Source organism: Conger conger, chromosome 11, assembly GCF_963514075.1.
Source record: "Conger conger chromosome 11, fConCon1.1, whole genome shotgun sequence".
Lineage (NCBI taxonomy): Eukaryota > Metazoa > Chordata > Actinopteri > Anguilliformes > Congridae > Conger > Conger conger.
In genome coordinates this window covers 8409399-8428263 of record NC_083770.1, presented here as the reverse complement: position 1 = coordinate 8428263, position 18865 = coordinate 8409399, and the positions used below count along the sequence as shown (strand labels likewise).

Below are 18865 nucleotides of genomic sequence, written 5' to 3'. Positions count from 1 at the left end.
TTAATATTTTAGAAGTCAAGTTTTAGGAAATCTAAAATCTGCACCGTTCTTTGATCCATTTCATATTTTAGAGGCCCAAAGGGAAAGGCACCAAAATCGTAAAATCATTTTCACTCAATCAATTCAATTTGAAATATGAATATACACTCTCGTACTGCATACACTGGAAAAGATATACTGCTAAATACTGTCGTAATCAGCTCAATTTATTTCAGATTTATTAATATGGGAGGAGGAAACAGTCTTTAATGTTATGCTTTTTTAACAGAAAAATAATGAAGGAAAAAAAATTCACTTCTATAAATGCTAAGAATTCACCCCTTTCATTCAGATTTCACTGAAGGGTGATAAGGGCTTAAGTAAGAAGGACTCATTAACATAAAGCAAGACAGCTACATCATGCGCTTCTAAACACAGTATTCAAATATCGCTTGCTCATAGCTTGTCTGTCGTCAACTGAAAAGCACAACATCTTACAAGTCAGTCGACGGGATGACTGGAAATGTCAGCAAGTAGTTTCTTAAGCCAACAAGTGCGATTGTCTTTGTTCAAACGGTCACTGATAAATCACCATTAGAAGACATTTTAGCAGGATTGTACTGTACTGCAGAATTGTCTGTCAATCACCACTGCTCTGTAGAAATGTGACATTTACACTGTAAAAGTTTACACTGGAAATGCAGGTATGTAATGTTTTCAAGAGCAAGCACGTCCATCATCTTGATTACTAAATTTTTTGGTCAGTTAGCTCCTTTTCAAATGATTTCCATTTCTAAAGTTTAACAACAACCTGATTATTAACCCAATAAGAATTGGGAGGACATTAAGATCAATGATTACATTGCCATTAAAGCAGTATTCCTTGACCAAGACCAAGGGTCTTTTCTATAGATTACCTTTCCAGAGCTGATCTTCGTTTCTCCACAAACTCTGCAGATGACAGGTCCTCCTTCCCCACCTTCACCTTTGTCATTCCTGTTAACGGCGCCAAGGCAACCAATCACAATGCTCAAACGGAAGAAAACATTCTCAAGACTAAGAGTCAGAGGGATTTTCATAGACCACCAATCCGTTCATTAACATTATTAACATTGTCGAGAAAAAACTAAATGAAATTCACAGAGGATATTAAATGCGAAATAACGTCTTCTGAGCTGTGGTTCAATATAGAAAGACTAAAACGAGGGAGAGCAAAATCTGTGCAAGTTTTATTTCCTAAGGCTAAATGGTGGCAACCACATCTTGATCCCTAGGCTGAGATAATGCCTTGCATCCAATCCCATCACATCAAAGATGTTGAGATAAAGCTGATATCTACAGCCTCCCAGGGGCAAAAAATAAGAATAAGCCCTTCATTAATTATGCGTTCAAGGGAAAGCAGTTTTTTTGTTTTTTTTATTGAAGGCTACCGTGCGATGGTGACAAAACTGGCTGAAGGCATAGTCACAACAAACAAGACATAGGTTGCATCTGAACAGGAGCCTCCATTAAAGTTTCTCAATATGTTCCCTCTAATGGTAAAGAGCATTATCTACAATGATTAATCATCATTCATTAATATATTTTTACCTTGCTTTCTTGAACAGAAATATAAGTTCCTGGGGGAGATTTATCCTTTGATAGAAGCATTTAAGACAGCATTGGGTCTTGAGGCAAAGCAAAGTCATCTGGGCCCAGAAGCATAGCATGCTAAGATGCTAAGTGGGTCGTTGGTGTACCAAAACCTACTGCTAGATGAAATAGGCAAGCTAATCTATAAAAAGCTGTGCAAGCTATCAGCCTACATGCATTTAATTCCCTTTTTTGTTTTGAGGAATCAGCTGAAGAGGTTCAGGTTGTTCCAGCTCCTATGATGAAAAATATGGGAACAGACTGATACATCGAGACAGATGATACCTACATTACTCATAATTATGTCAACAATGACACAGAAGTATCAACAGAAAATGGAGGGGGCATACCATGTGTAATACCATTGCAATAATAAAAAAAGGAAATAATAATAATAATTAATCACTTACCCACAATGCTTTTCTCTGGTGCAGGGGGAACTATGTATCCTATATGCATATACTTGGAAGCTAGCTTGCTATGCAGTCCAAGAAAATCACTAAACCTTCTCTTGACTGAGAATTCATTCATGGTGAAAACGGTCAGGGATGTCTATGGAGAAACAAGAAAGGAATAGTTCACATCAAAGATTTTCGATTAATTTGTGTAAATATAAGCAAATCCACCATCACTTACAATGTATTTCCTGTCCACTAAACGAACACACCTAGCAAACCTCAAGTGTGGCTCATGTTGGTATTGGCAGGTTTACTTAATATATTTTTGGAAGATCCAATATGAGAGTGCAAAAATCTGGGAGGAGAATATTCAGAAATACCAACTGCAATTTTCTCAAAGCTGGCTACGACTGTGGGAAAGATAACTGTGTGTGTTTTTTACTGCCATGGGGAAACCAGGTCTTAACTTTCAACCAGGAATGAGACTACTGACTTGGCTGCCGGAATTGTTGTGAGAAGGATGTTCTCAGATGATCTTGGCATCTGAGATTGCAAAAACTCAAATAGAGAATATTCTCAACTCAAATACCCTTACAGGGAGCCTCCATCCAAAAATAGTCATTTGGCAACAAATTACGTATATCTTAAATATAAAATATAATTGACGGGGCCTGTATATAACATGTTAAAACAAACTGTTTTGTATAAATCTACTAAAGATGATTTTATAGTGATGATACAATTGGGGCAATAGCATAGTTTATAATTAAATTTTCCTTATATTTATGAATACAGAATCACGGATTGTACACAGATGTACAATAGAAAAGCATTAATATCAAGGCCAAAATCTCACCTTTGTTGATACTTTATATGCCATGTAAGCATTCATCCCATCCCCTATGAAAAAATAACAGAGAATCATTCATAAAATACATAATATATAAATAAATAAAATCATAAATTTCATCAACACTCATAACTACTCAATAAACTGCTTTTTAAACCAAAACCAAAAACTATCAATGTATTTAACAGAATATTGGCTTGAAACTCAATGCCTGCAGGTTTTTGTGGTTTCAATTCAGTCAGCAGCCAGTAAAGGCCTCGAGAACAAAGTCTGTGAACTCTTCACACAACAAAATCACTGGTGCTGAAATCCACCAAACACAAACAATGTTGTAGTTAACCAGGACTGGATTCTGACACCTATGCCGCAATATAACCAAGAACAATTTAAAATACTCCATACAAATGTGCCCTTTCTGCAAGGAAAACCATAATCGGCTACTGGTCATAAAGAGAAGAACAACATTGGGAAGACCATTTAGCAAACCGTACAAACAGAAGCTTGTCCAACAGCATGCAGGGACACAACAAGAATTGTTGAATTGCTGAGTACAACAGTATTCCTTCTGATGTAAACACTGACTGAAAGCTTTGTCGAGATCTCTGTCCTTTGTTAAGCTTTATTTTGCCCTTAATTTAGTTTAAAAGGGCAGTATATACTAGTAGGACTGAATAGGCTACTTTTGAAAGAACATGAACACAAAAATGTAGCAGGACAACAAATAATTAATATTTTAGCAACTGCCATTTTACAAATGTATGCATCTCTATATCAAGGATGTCACAGCTAGCTAAATAATTTATCCAGTTTGCATCCATTTAGGGTGAACCTGACATTTTATTTTCATTATTATTATTATTATTATTATTATTATTATTATTATTATGGTGGTACATATTCTCTATAGAATGTTCTCTTTAAACAAGTGAAGACACAAGTAGTTGTTACCGCAAATTCTCCCAGACCAGAGCAAGACAAAAATGCAACAGCCGAACATGTTTGAAAAGGTCTATTGATTTTAGTGCGAGCAGATCTCTGCTGAAGGCCAGCTTGGCGGAGAGCTGACCACTTGGCCATGAGGCTGATGCTTGTCAAACCCCCTCTCCCTCCAGCCTTCCATGGGGGAAATAAAATAAGAGAAATCCAGGGTAAAAAAGGATGTGGCCCAGTTGTAAAAACCATGACTAACAGCCAGATTATTGTAACTTCCACTCTGTAATAAGTTTTTTAAATCAGATACATGGCGGTGAACCATGGTAAAAACTGGGTATGGGTGCTGCGTAATGCGGACAGAACTGGGCTTGAAGCTCAAAGGTTGTAAGTTTGATTCTGCCATGGTACTGTCGCTGAACCCTTGACCAAGCTACTTAACCCTAATTGCACAGTTCAGTAAATATTTATCTGTGTCATATGGGTAAATAATATGAAATGGTGGGCAATTACACATGTTCCTCAAGCACACAATTCTATGGGAGTTGTTCATTACACCAACGTGACAGTATTCCAAAAATAGCACTAGGGAGCACTTTGAAGTGCATTTTGACCGAGTTTCTCCCACAGTGCCGCTTACTGAGAATGTGACAAGGGGCATTGAAGTATAAATGAAAGGGAAAAAAACATAAGGGAGTAGATGAGTACACTGGGACATGATCAAAGTGCATGCAGAGAATCAACATCCGCTGACATCAACAGCGAGTCAACCAAAATGTAATTTGCAAGAAAACTACACTGGGTAATCGGGTAGAAACTACAATGTACCTATGTACAGTTGTCAGGAACAGAAGAGTTTGCACCTTTATATGAGACCAGGGTATGTTCCACCATAGTAGTAGTTCTTAGCCTGTGTGTGCTGGTTTTTGTTCCAAGCACTATAGGCTGTACAAAAGTTGCAGATACTGTATGTTTTCTTGTTAAACTGAAAGCTAAATGGCAATATCTTTGTTTTTAACCATTCAGTATTTCCATAAAGACCTACCAACTTTCTCTGGATCAGACACTACAATCTGCATGTCAAATGTATCTCCGTCTGCTTCCTCTTCAGCCTGCAAAGAATTAAAGCATATGCTAGCAATGAGCTTCTCTCAATGATCAAATATACAAACATTTGAATTAAATACAAGCGTGGGTTCCTGTTGTTTAAAGATTTCAAGATTTATTTAACTTTATTATCCTCAAATTTCCCCCTGGGAAATGGAAAATCTTGGCACATCTTTACACAACACTAACAAAATGGGATGCCCATATTTTTATTTTTAAACATTTAGATAGCTAAAGATTCTTGGGTCAATTAAAAAAAAATCTTGGTTGTGCCTCAGGATGCTAGCTTGCATGTTATATCGAAGTTTAAATTAAGAAAACTGCAGTGGTCTTCCATTGACTTTTCCTATGAGCTGCACAGGTTTACGGTTTTAGATGTTCCAGGGAGATAATCTGCTCACTGACTGGTTTTCAACTATGATACTGCAGCTTTAGTGTTGCTGAGCTGATTTGAAAACAAACGGTTACAACATTGGAAGAAATTTATCGTGGCATGGATTTACACCAGGAAGGTGCGGGATGTGTTCACCACCTGAAATAGTTAAACAAGCAAATTCAAATATGCCACAGGCTATTTATACATTTAAACACTTAACTTTTCCATTTAAATAAAACTAATATTTTTGTACATTCTAATTGTGTTTGAAGGGTGAAATTCATTCTGGCAGCACTAAAGAGCAGATGGGAGTTTGCTTGGTGGCTCATCCTGTTCAGACAGTGTTCTAGTGCACGGATGGGCTCCACCCTGATGAAAATGACAACTACTGTAGGTTTTGAAACAGCTTGTAGCTGGCTGACCAGTTCAGACAAGTTCCCAGCTTGACATGATTTACCTGGTTGACCAGTTCAGATCAGCTCCCAGCTCCACATTGTTTAGCTGGTTGACCAGGTCAGACCACATCCCAGCTAGACATGTTTTGACCAGCTGGTATAGCTGTGTTTTACAGCAGTGCACTATCTGTTATCAAATGCAGATCCCCAAGGCAATGCACAACTGGCTCTATTGTCAACCACAGATGGAAGGGTCTTAGATGGCTGGGATTACAATATCTCATCGGTAAGTAGCGCCCCCCACTGGTTGACCGAGCTCCCTGTTGAGCTGTCCATGAAGAGCCTTCCTCGGACCCACGTCTGTGTGAGCCCTACTTGTGAACTGTTGCACTAAGTGGCGAAAACGTCACATACTTAGGAACAGAACGCCTGCTTGTCTAAAGACAGTCATTATTAAAACGGCCCAAAAATCGTATTCCTTCTTTAAGACTGAAGTTCTTGAAAGTTCTTCAAGTATATGAAATGCAGCCTTACAGGTCTATTTTATTTTCCTATTGTCCTTTCACTCATTCTGTGTGACATTAATCTCTGTAGAAAAGTACCATAAGAATATTTCTAAATGAAAACCCAGCACAGCATTTAACAAAAACACACCAAACAGATGGCCTTCGGAGGCCTGATAAATGCACGGCGAGTCCAAACAGTACAAGGTTCAGCTGCTTTGGACAAACCAAAGGTGCCCTTGAAGTATAACGTGCGTGTTATGAAAAGTAACATGCCAACATTCAACACACAAAATACCGTGGTCTTGACAGACTTGGTTTCCCAAAATGGAAGTCCTCTCATAAATTACTCATTCATTTGGCTCGAGCGGTTTCCTTCTGTGACAGATTCTGCAACCTACGAACAGATGGACTTTGAAAGAGCTCTTCCAAGCATCCAGTCGGGGGCTAACTCCTAAAATGCTCCAGGAGCAGGCATACACCCAGGGGCCTGAAACGGACACCGAATGCCTTTTCGGAACATGTATAACAGACTGATTCAACAGGAGTTTACTCGCTACACCGGTTTCCAGCCATTTCACAAAGGGAAAAAGAAGGGAAAAGTCTTACCTCATCTATGGACCTTTCGAACATGGCAGGGACAGAGATGATCTTGGGCTCGACCCTGGGCGTTATCAGCGCTGTCGGGGTCACCGGGGTGATGGCGGGAGAGGGGTCATCGGACAGGATGGGTTCCCTTTCTGGACTGTCCAGGGACACTTCTTCTGTGGCCTCTGAGGAGAGAGACAGTGACGAAGGCACCCGGCACACAGGCGTAAGATGAAGTGCAAATACGCAGCACGGACACGTCAATGAGACAGCACTGTAGGATGTTGAGCCACGTCACAACGCAAGATCCCCATGGGCATCACGCAATCATTTTTTACTACAATAAGAAAATGTGACTTTCCCTGCTCATAAGTGTTATTCACATCACATTAAACATGAAAACATTAAACCATATGTATGTAATAGGAGGCATTTCGAAATATAGTGTAATACAAAAAAAAAAAAAAAAAAAAAGATAAATTCAAAAGTATTGGGACAATGGCACAAATTTTGGTCGTCATTTTGGCTCTCTATTCCAGCATTTGGACAACAAATATATGACTCAATGCGGTAAAGCATGTTGAGGAGTAAGAGCAGAGAGAAGATGTGTTGTGCCGATAATATGCCTTAATACACTTTCCCATTAGCCTAACAAAATTGCAGTAGTTTAGAAATAATTTTTTTTATTTATTCAGTTGTGTCCTCGATTTAAATAATAGAGTTCTGCAGAATTTGATTTCATAATCTCTATTATAGGTTGCTATAAAGCAGGACAAGCAAGACATAGGAGTTTTTTTGTTTTTTTTAAAGGCTGCATTAAGAAAACCTCCCACCTTAAGCTCCTTTCAACATTATGCAGCTTGTTACATTACATTACATTATTGCTTGTTGACACCCCCAGCCACATTGTCCTGCCCCTGACCACTCAGACATCTTCACAGCAGTGCCCGGTAGGCCAGTTCATACACCTTGGTCACTTGCAATAGCACCTCTGTCAGACACACATAATTTAACAAGCCATATCCAAAACGGATTGGTCACCCCACAAGTGATAAGTCATTTTGTAGCTCTGAACTTATAATGTTACATCAACTGGAAAAACAGTGCAGTGCAGAATGTCAGCTTTAATTTGAAGGCATTTCATTCATAATGGATGATCCGTGTATGGATGACAGCCCTTTTCATACCTAACCCCACCCCCCTATTTAGGGTAGCAAACGTAATTGGACAAATCTACATAAGGTAATCTAAAATAAAGTATTCATATCAAGTTCTTGGTTACAAATCCTTTGCCTTTGACAACTTGCTGACAGAAGCAGTGGCTTCACTTTTTGCACACTTTATTGTGTTGCAATTTTAAATAGATAAAATAGCCATTTTTCCCATCAGTCTATACTCAATAACCCATAATGACAAAGTGAAAACATGTTTCGACATTTTTGAAAATGTATTAAAAATCAAAATCTCTCATTTATATATGTATTCAGATTCTTTGCTGTGGAACTCCAAATTGTGGTCAGGTGCATCCTTTTTGCTTTAATAATCTTTGAGATGTATCTAAAACTTGATTGGAGTCAATCTGTGGCAAATTGAATTGATTTGACATAGTTTAGAAAAGCCATGAAGTCCAAGGAACTAAAACTGTGGCAAGGCATAGACCACAGACCTCGAGCACAGTGGTCTCACTACTTTGAAGTTTGGAACGACCAGGACTTTTGACCTTCCGGCCAAAATGAGTAACCAGGCAAGAAGGGCCTTGGTCAGGGAGGTGAGCAAGAACCCAATGGTCACTCTAACAGAGCTTTGGAAGTCCTCTGCAGAGATGGGAGAACCTGCTGAAAGGACGACCATCTCAGCAGCACTCAATCAATCAGGCCTTTATGGCTAGACAGAAGCCACTCTTGAGTAAAAGGCATATGACATCTTGTCTGGAGTTTGCCAAACTGCATTTAGAGAATGCTGAGAGCATGAGGGAGGGAAAAAATCTTTGATCAGTGGTAAAAAAATATAATGGTAGAAAAGAAATAGACTGAAATAGAAATTTGTCCTGCTGATGAAATATGAAAAAATTGAAATAATTCAGATCCACTCAACAACCAGGATTTGTAAAGCTTGGAGCACATTAACCACTTCCACATAATGAATTGTGTCCTGGTGTCATGTTTCTCGACATGAAAAATTCAGCAAGAAGAAAATAAACAGCTGGAGATGGAGCAATAAAGACAGTTTATTGCTTTGCGTTGCTTTGTCAGGTTTTTCTCAAATAAAAAGGCTCACCTGAGGCGACTGGCATGTGAAAATTCAGCAATTACCTCCATCTCACTTCTGCTGTTTAAATTATCCCTTCAGGCTGTGACCTTGCAAAGTTAAATATTTGGTGAAAAAGTAGGGAAATTCAGCCTGAACGCAACACTAATGTCTCCATTAGCGTGCTCATTTCACTTCATAATATCCTCCCCAAGTTCTGCCCAAATGTTACTGGTAGCACAAAGTCATACTTGGTTTAGGTCCATATAATAAGTGAACACTTGTTTAACTACATTAACCACTCAATCATAATTTCAGCTAATATAAATGGTACATGCAATTCCACCATTTAAAAAACATAATTAAATTGGTAAACAGTTTATTTTGGTAAGCCTATTGTTTGGCCTATGTCTCTGACTGTTTTTTCTTATTTCTCAGCCTCATAATGGCTTCCCTGACTACCAATGGCATAACACTGGTCCTCATGCTGACAAACGCCAATAACAAGGCAATCAAACATCTCAAACCAAGACTATACCTGCACTAAGGAAGCAACTGAACACACAAGACCAATTAGAAACACAGTTGTCACAAATATTATGGCACCTTGAAATGAGGGGATATGTATAAAAAGGACTGCAATTCCTACACAGATCACTGGATACAGATGAAAATACCTTCAACACATAGCTGACAGACCACAGTGGTCCTATTCCTCATTTCATTTGAAATCCAATGTCCAGGAGTACAGAGCCAAAACAACAGATATAATGTCACTGTCCAAATGCTTATGGACAGCACTGTAGATACTGGGAATCACTTGGGCTGCACTGGGGGGGGGGGGTTACCGGCAAACAGGTCCTCCGGCTCGTCGTCCAGTAAGATCTCTGCGGGTTTAGGCCCATTGGAGTTGGTGCTGACGTCTTCAGCAGGCAAGTTGGCCGGCTCTGGGGATGAGGGACTGGACTGAGACAAGAGAAACACATAAATATAATCAATAATGCATGAAAAGACTATATATAAAGTATATCATGATACTATCATAATCTGGGGGCAGCCTGTAGCGTAGTGGTTAAGGTACATGACAGGGTCACAATAAAATGTGCACAGATGTTGGACCCTTGAGCAACGCCCTTAATCCCACATTGCTCCATGGGTACTGAGCTGTGGCTGCCCACTGCTCCTACATAGGATGGGTCAAAAGCAGAAGACACAGGGTTCAATAAAGTATATCCTCTTCTTCTCCTTCTTCAACTGAACATGGGCATCCCATAACACAGTTTAAACCTGTTCAGTTCATAGTTGCTGACTCTCCTGATCTTCCTGAGGGACAAAATTCATTGCCCTAATCCTCCCAGGGTCAAAATTCACTTGTATTTCTCTTGTTTTAGGGAGTAATTACACAGACAGTGCCCTCCATAATGGTGGGACAAAAGCCCATAATTTATTTGCTTCTGTAAAACAAATCACAAATCACATGTGGTTAAAGCACACCACCGTGCTTTTCTTCTATCTACTGCATATCTGGCAGTAGCATGGTGGTTTCAGACTCATTTGATACCTTGGACCCTTGATGATTTAAAGCCATTTAGCCAACAAATGTTTTCTTTTCATCATCAAAATCTGTCTGGGCAGTATGCAGGCCCTATGATTGAAATTCTACCATTCCGCATCTACACTGCACGTGTTGACTCCATGGTTAAATCACAGAATTATTTCCACTGTTGAGGAGTAGCGAAACTACATGTAACTACATGTAATGACTACATTTTCCAGTAGTGTGTGGCATCTTAACTACTTGCAACTAGCTCTCAAGTAAAGTTATTTTTTAGTTAACAAGTAGTGAAGTAGCATGGACAAAGTGCAAAACAAGCTTTTTTTATCATTAATTTCAATTGCAAAAAATGGAAATAAAATATAGCCATACAGGTCCACAAAACACTCTCAAGTTCACATGTGGAAGACTCTCTGGCCACCTGGGGAGAAAGTGAGGTCCGATAAAATCAAAGATCTTCTTTTCATATTTTCATTAAGAATTTCCCGTCAGGAGAAGTGAATGGTCTTTAGATGAAAACATGTCATAGATGAGGAGTCTGTGAGATTAAGTTATTTGGCAATGCAAAGCACCTTCAATTTTAACTGTCATTTGGAGAGTGTGATTCCAAGTGAAGTTTAGGCAAAGGAATCGACCATTTTTCGTTTATGCCGGAACAGCTTTGGAATCATAAAATCATGAACGAGTGTAAGAAATGTGTCTGGTTAGCTTACATTATGTGACTCTTTCTTAAAACTGAAGAATGTACGTTCATGATAACTCATTATGAACACTTCTCCCCTGAAATCAACCTGGAAAAATATGTAGGTTAACTAAAGGATCTCCTAATTCATAAATCGCTTTTATATTATTTAAAGAGGGCATAAAATCAGTAGTGTTAACCATCCATCTGTGACTTTGTATTTTTTTTTTCCACTGAGTAGTTTCAATATAGTAAACTACTTTGTAAAAGTAGCTTTAGTTTAGTTAACTACTTTCCTCTGAATGGTAGCTGTGCTGCATTTCCAGTGTTGAGAAATTACATAGTCAACTACATTTTCAGAGTAGCTTTCCACAACATGAATTATTTCACTGCATATTAAAATGTAATGTTAACTGAAAGGTACTGAAGTTGCAATTTGCTTTATCTTATTTTTATACCAAAACAATCACCAGATTAAAGGAAGTCCCAGAAACGGAAATATTTCTGGGGGAGGACCTTCTGCCCCTGAGGTCCCAAGGTTGGCAAATATGGCCTCAGCAGTTTCCGAGTAGAATTTCAAACGTGGTTTCAAACAGGAATTCATCAGCTGGCTTAAAAAGACAATTTTCTGAAATTATAGCTAAAGAGGCATAAAGGCACAGAGTCTGTTCATTACATTTTTCAAATCTTCTAAACAAACCAATTCTTCAATTTGTCACTGAATCGGTAAAAAAAAAAACCCTCCATTGCAGCAGCTTATTATAGATCTCTACAGGAAACACGGCCCTTAACATTATCAACACAGGCAGACTAGTGACACTAAATGGATAAAAGCGAAAGTGTTTTAAGAACACCAGGGAGGGTCATATCGGAGTACCTGACTCACGTGTGCAAGCTTGCACTTGACATTCAGAAATACACTGTATCCGACAACAGTCCCAGAAATAAATACGTCTACAACCCTGCCACACAGCACAGCGAAGCAGAGCACGTTCTGCTGCCAAGACGAAGACTATCTGCAACTCTATCTGGAAACAGCCGCGCAACGTCCTCGCTTTCTGCCCCACTATCAGAAAAAACAGACAATGGGAGAGCGGGACAGGCAAACAACAAAAAGGAAGGCGGGTCGCGAAAGAGACATTTCCCTCAACACGGTCACCTGAGGACAGCAGAAAAGACAGGAAACTTGCGCATCAGCACTTTCAATAAACACAAGTGTGGTGAATACAAGGGAAGAAAATAATTAGGCTAAACAGTGGGTCCCCCCCCCCCCAACACACGTAGACTACCTATTCCATTGAAACATCCAGGTCTCTTCATTCCCTTTCCACCCCTAGTCAGAACTGTTGGGAGGCAATCAACAACCCCCAATATCACGGAAATCAAATTATGTCCCAATCATTTGAGCCCAAATGAATTATGTCATCAGTAATGTTACCTTTACAAGGCTCAAAAAGTAAAAACTAAATAAATGTGTTCAGAAAAGGCACTCAAACTTCACTGTTCTGGTAGGGAGTAGTTTCACTGTCGCCAAGGTGACCTACCTATAAAACACGTCAACCTCAAACAACCTACCAGAAGGCTGAGATCATCCTCATCTTCATTTAAAGCAGGAGCTGAACTAATGGAGTCAAAGGTTGCCTTGGTTAATGTGTAAAGTCGCCCTAATTTACTCCTTTACGCGTATTGTTAGACCACCTTTGCAGTGAACAGAGCCACACTATAAACACCTCACAAGGGAAACACATGACTGCACTTCCAGTAATAGTGTTCATGAATGTGAGGAAAGTAGGAGTGTCTTAGAAATCCCTGGGTGTGTAGGTACAGCACACTACATGTCCAACAAATGCTATTCAGCAGGTCCAACACCCGCACCCAATGGCAATATTGCTACTGAAAATGGACTAAACAGGGTCGCAGGGCTAATTTAATATGACAGCGAAAACAAACTGAAGAACATAATGGCATATGAAGCTAAACAATAAGCAAGTCCAGGTGTTACCAAAATGGCTTTCCCACTGATTAAGTATCCTGAATGAGCAAAAATGTACCAACTCGGGTATCAAGCATTTTTGCTTCGAGAATTCTTCGAATAGCAGGACTACTCATGTAACCAACTCCTTTGTTTAAATTCAATAGAATCGTGTGACTTAACTAATTTAAGTTACCCTGTAGAAAACTTCAGGAAAAAACTAATGATAATTTTACCATTGAGGCCTGGCAAAAAGGTTCAGCTGTCACCTCTAAAAGACTGTCAGGCTGTTTGCCTGGATATCGTAGCTCTGGAGTAGTGAAAGTGAGTTTCAGTCTCTATATTGCTAAGAGAGGTTTTGCTTTAAAAGGTTGTGAAAGTGAACTGGCCAATTCAAACCAACTGTGCATTGTAGGCTACGTGTAAACCCTGCAAAAAGTTATGGACACCTCACCTTCAGTGACCCTGCAACTGCAAAGCAAAGGACCTGAGTGTCGAAGTAATTCACAAATCACACAGGGCAACCTTTATCTTAACAGCAGGTTATCTATGAATTAGGAAATGGAAACTTCATCACTTAATGCAAGCTCAATTTGGAAACAAAATGTATACGCATACATTCAGCAATAAGCAGAACAATAAACATCATGCAGAATTAATAGCCAACTTCACAGGGACAAGAAAAGAAAGCTCAATCCAAAACTACTTTCTGATGTCAGGCAGAAGTTGAAACTGTTGTCATATACAATGCACTAAGGCTCTAAGTAACGCCAATCCCATACACTTTCCCCGTTATTGTACTACGGGTTGTACTATGTGCTGTCCCCGTTATTTTTCCTATTCCACATAATCCACCAGGAAGTGAAATAGCAGATTTCCACAGACCTTATTCTCTCACACATGCGTAGTTAGACCTGGCATCAACCGATTGAAAATTATTCATAATAGCCTGCCTTCTCTACGTAAATTATTTGTAGAAAGTGATGCATCCCTTAAATCCTCGCGCAGCACGTTATAGCTAGTTACATAGCAATAGGCCAGATGCATAGGTAGAAAGAACATCAACAGAAAAGTGCCCGTCAGGAAAATGAAGTTATCTTTGGAATTCTCCCTAAGCATCCACAACCACTGGTGATGCATATACTGACTGATCATCTGTTTCCATGCATACTCGTCGTGATACTGCTCTCACCTCCAGCGTTGAAGCTGTGCTGACAAAAAGGTCCTCAGCCTCTTCCACTTCCCTGAAGTCAGTCTGCCCAGCTTCGCCCATCGGTGGAGGCTCCCTCTCTGCCGCCATCTTATTTTAGCAATAATAACTGAACGAGAAAACAATCGGTAGAAGCGAGTCAGGAGACTCCCGAGCTGTCATGTGATTCACAGGAACTGCTTGGTCTTGTGACCAACTGAACGTTCACGGATATCATGCTCCCTCTGTACTGGCGCGGCTTGGAAACCTCAGCATTCGACGCGCAGCGTGAACTTGAACAACCCCATATTTTCGGACAAAGAATAAGACGGCTATTCTTTTAATTTGTAAGTTAATAAATTGACATGAAGTTAATATGTTAAATAAACACTATTGACAAAAATAGGTTAATAGGTGATAACTATTAACCTATATGTAGGTGATACACATTTAAGGCAATAATGCACACCAATAATCCATTCAGTACATGATTGAACGGTGTTATGTTTTACTGTTATCTATTCATTCAGTAATTTATTCAAATGAAAGTTTGACATGATTTTTAATAACTGGAGGACTGTTAGATGATTTTATTCAAAGTTTATTCAAAATTTCCCTCACAACTGGGACTAGGATGCTGCAATGATAGGTGTGTGACTGAAGTAGAGTGAAAGCATTCAATGTTTTGACACGTTTTTAATGCATGAAGTGGCTACATTGAAAAATCAATGTATTATAGCGCTCACTAACGTTATATGTTTGCGTTGGTTGGCACTTCCATTCAAAATAACACGTTTTTAACTTCAATATCTCAACCTTTTCCAAACCAGTGGCAATGTCATTTTGCAGGTCTACTACAATGCAGAGGGCTCGCCAACCAATGATTTTGGTATAGCTGCGTTCCGCCCATTTCTGCGTCATGCGTACCTTTAAAAAAATTGCATGAAAAACCAGCTCAATTTAAATCCAATGGATCCTGAAACATTTGCTGTTTCTAATTTCATCACTGTACATTTTGTAATTTTCGAATTTTAAAATTCTACATTTCAACAATGAATTGTCCATAGACTTAACATGGCGAGGCACAATGCTAACATTAATGATGCTAATCTTAAATTCTAAACCGACCGATATGTTCAGCAATGTTATCCCATGCAGGTAACGTTAGTAGCCAGATGACATTCCATGGTTACTTTCCAAAGTGCCAAGCAAGCACTCAATTTGTGAAAACTTGTCGGATACAGTAAAGCAAGGGCAGCCAAAAAGAGACCAGCTAGGTTGGTGGACATAAACAGAAAGCTTACAGCTAAATCGCCAGCTATGTTAGTTTATTAGGCTAGTCATCAACACCAACAAAGTTAGATCAATAGGCTAGCCAGCTTAGCCAGCAGAAGTATCGTTGAAATGGAAAACAATGACGCTAACTATACTTGCATGTTGTCAGAGTTCTGTGCTGATACCTTGATGGAGAGCAGGCTGATGTTTGCATCAATTTAATTTCCTGTGTCTTGGTTTCACCTAAAACTTTTTTGTATGTCATAGCATTCATATTAAAGTTAATCTCCAAAATGTACTAAAATGTAAGCACCTACTTATTCACTCATATGGAAAAACTGTGTGTTAGTGACACCAAACTTGTTGCTGTTTATTTAGCCGATTATGTTTAAACCCTCTCTGGTAGGATACATATCCCAAATAATAATAATAATAAAATCAAAAAAACTATTTGCTGCCCACCGTACGGCTGTGTCATCCGTGTAGTGGCAACATGTGAAATATTCTTCCTTTGTTTTGACACATAGCCACATGGCATCAATCAGGAATTAAACATTTGTTTTCTGCCTGATGGATATTAGATTGTTTACGTCTTTCCTGTTAAAATCTACTTTCATCTGCTTCATCTTATGACTTTGCTTGCATCGTCTGTATGTATATTTTATCTCGTATAAGCATCTGTATTTGTACAGCATATGTAGAATATTTTGTAGAATCCAATTTGTTTTGTAAGTTTATATGATATATTAGTTGGACTCTGTGCTTCTTATAATGCTAGCTAGCTAATTAATCAAGCCATTTGCATGTGTAATTCATAAATATGTAAAAATTGTATTTTTGGTTTATTTTTAGCAATTGAAGCCATTTATTACAAGGGTACCATTGGAAAATAGCATGGTGGATATGTTGGATAGTCTGCTGTTGTCAGGAATCAGAAAAAGGGAACCAATCGCAGACTCAGGGATAAGATTACAGCAGACTTTATTGACAAGGGGCAGATCCAAAATGTAATCCACAAACAGGCTGGTCGAGATCCAGGGAGACAGGTACATGTGGGGCAGGCAGAGTAATCGTGAGACAGTCAAAAAACCGAGAAGACAGACACGCAAAGGTACAAATCCAAAAAATCCAAAGCAGAGTCCAAAAAACCTGGCAGAGATAACGACCAGAAAAATCCAAAAAACAGAGCAAAGCAGACACGAGGAGAGGAAGAGGAAGCTAGAACCGGGGTAGGGATCAGAATAACAGATAAGACAAACTAGCAACAAGAAACTGAAAAGGACACTAACAAATGAACTAAACGATAAACAGCTGTAAGTGCTGGGGAACAGATCATGAGAAACAGCTGGGAGAAGACAGGAAGGAAGTATATATATGGTGTGGGAGGGGGATACACTAAATGGGGCACAGGTGAAATGAATGAATGAAGTGAGAACTGACAGACAGACTATGGTGAGCACAGGGGGTTACAAGGAACGAAAGCGCTAAGAACTTAGAAAACATACAGAAAAACACAGAACCTAACAGCAGTATGTTCAGTAGAATGTCCATATTTTGAGGACACAGTACTTTCGGGCACACACACACTAGTATAAATACATACAGTATACCATCTACACAATATTTACAGAAACCTTTTGTCTACTTAACAACTTTCTCACCCAGTGTACTCCATTGTCCTAAGCAATAGTAAGCTTTTGAGTTAAAGAACAGTGTTTATTTGATTGTCAAAGTGCATAGCCCAAGAATAGAGGACAGTACACTCCAAATTCAGTTAAAGATATGGCTGAGGCCTCAGGTGGCAACTGTAAGGTTGTAACTCATTTGGTTAAAACCTCAATCAAACTAGTGTCTCATTTTACAAACCTTAAAAGAATTACTGCTTGTAGTCTTTCTTTTGTATCTTGATGCCCAGAGTCCATCTTGTTCTTGTTCTTCGCTTATTCAATTGTATAGGATGGTGCCCATGAACTGGACACAGTCAGTGCTTTGCGTGTGGGCTGGTGAGTACACTTTATATCCTTAATACAATTTAGCATTACATCCAAGAATATTTATCCAGCTTCTGGCATATCAAGATCCAAATACATTCAGGCTAGTTATTAAACTCAGATATGTTTTTAAGTTGTACAATTATGATTCAGTCCCTCAAATAAAACAATGGGCCACATGCAAGAACCACTCATATGAACAGATGTGATCTTAAATTGCTTAAATCTCATAAAATGAGTTATTTAAAAGAACTTCACCAATTTTCTCTTAATTAGATTTTTTACTTAGGTAGGAATAACATTTATGAGTTATTCTTGTAGTACGAGTCATGTAAACAATGCCTTGCAGTGCATGTTAGCACAGCTCACCTAGCATGCCAAACTCTGATCAAATATTGAATCAAGATTCAGCAACACATTACTTATTTCTCGTTTTCAGAAATTGATGTCAGTGAACTGTTCGTCAAATTTCCGCCATATTATTATGTCCATCCATCCATTATCTGAACCCGCTTATCCTCAACAGGGTCACTGGAGCCTATCCCAGCATACATTGGGAGAAAGGCAGGAATACACCCTGGACAGGACACTCACACACTCATACCTATGGGCAATTTAGACTCTCCAATCAGCCTAACCTGCATGTCTTTGGACTGTGGGAGGAAACCGGAGTGCCCGGAGGAAACCCATCCAGACACGGGGAGAACATGCAAACTCCGCACAGAGAGGCCCCGGCCGACAGGGATTCAGTATCAGTCATCCCTTGTTCTTGTTAATTCCATTGGCCGTCTATCTGATGGAACACACCTACAGTACCGTATATAGTGTATTATAACAGAAATTTTCATTTAGTTGTCTGAAATTATGTGAGTTTGTTGAATCCGACGTGACACACTCATAAGAGCCCTTCGTTCGAAAAAAGAAATACATTTATTTTATGTATGAGAAATTTATGATAAAAATATGAAAATGTTCTGTATGAGGCCCAATGTTGATTGATATGGTAATTATAAAACATTTTGTTTTGTTCAATTAATTATGCCTTAATTTGACTTGATTAGGCCAACAGTAAATTATAATTAAAATATAATCTTCTCAAATGATAGTAGCTTCCAAACTGTTTGCTACACCTCTGGATTTTGTGACATTTGCAAAATGAATAATTTAACTAATAATCAATAAACAGGTACAAATAA

At 38.9% G+C, this 18865-nt stretch overlaps 1 protein-coding gene and 1 long non-coding RNA gene across 2 annotated transcripts in view; one reads left to right on the top strand and one right to left on the bottom strand.

Annotated features, from left to right (window-relative positions):
* The window catches only part of snx2 (sorting nexin 2), a 27351-nt gene extending 12754 nt beyond the window's left edge, over window positions 1-14597 (bottom strand). The window contains exons 1-7 of the mRNA XM_061260884.1: window positions 14407-14597; window positions 9854-9971; window positions 6780-6943; window positions 4835-4901; window positions 2866-2909; window positions 2022-2163; window positions 897-975 (exon numbers count right to left, since the gene is read on the bottom strand). Of these exons, the coding sequence (XP_061116868.1) occupies window positions 897-975; window positions 2022-2163; window positions 2866-2909; window positions 4835-4901; window positions 6780-6943; window positions 9854-9971; window positions 14407-14514 (722 nt within the window). The 5' untranslated portion in view covers window positions 14515-14597. The remainder of the gene's footprint in view (window positions 1-896; window positions 976-2021; window positions 2164-2865; window positions 2910-4834; window positions 4902-6779; window positions 6944-9853; window positions 9972-14406) is intronic.
* Window positions 14422-18865, top strand: LOC133140732 (uncharacterized). Its single transcript, XR_009710031.1, has 3 exons — window positions 14422-14750; window positions 17635-17681; window positions 18196-18865. It is a non-coding gene; the product is annotated as an uncharacterized LOC133140732 (long non-coding RNA).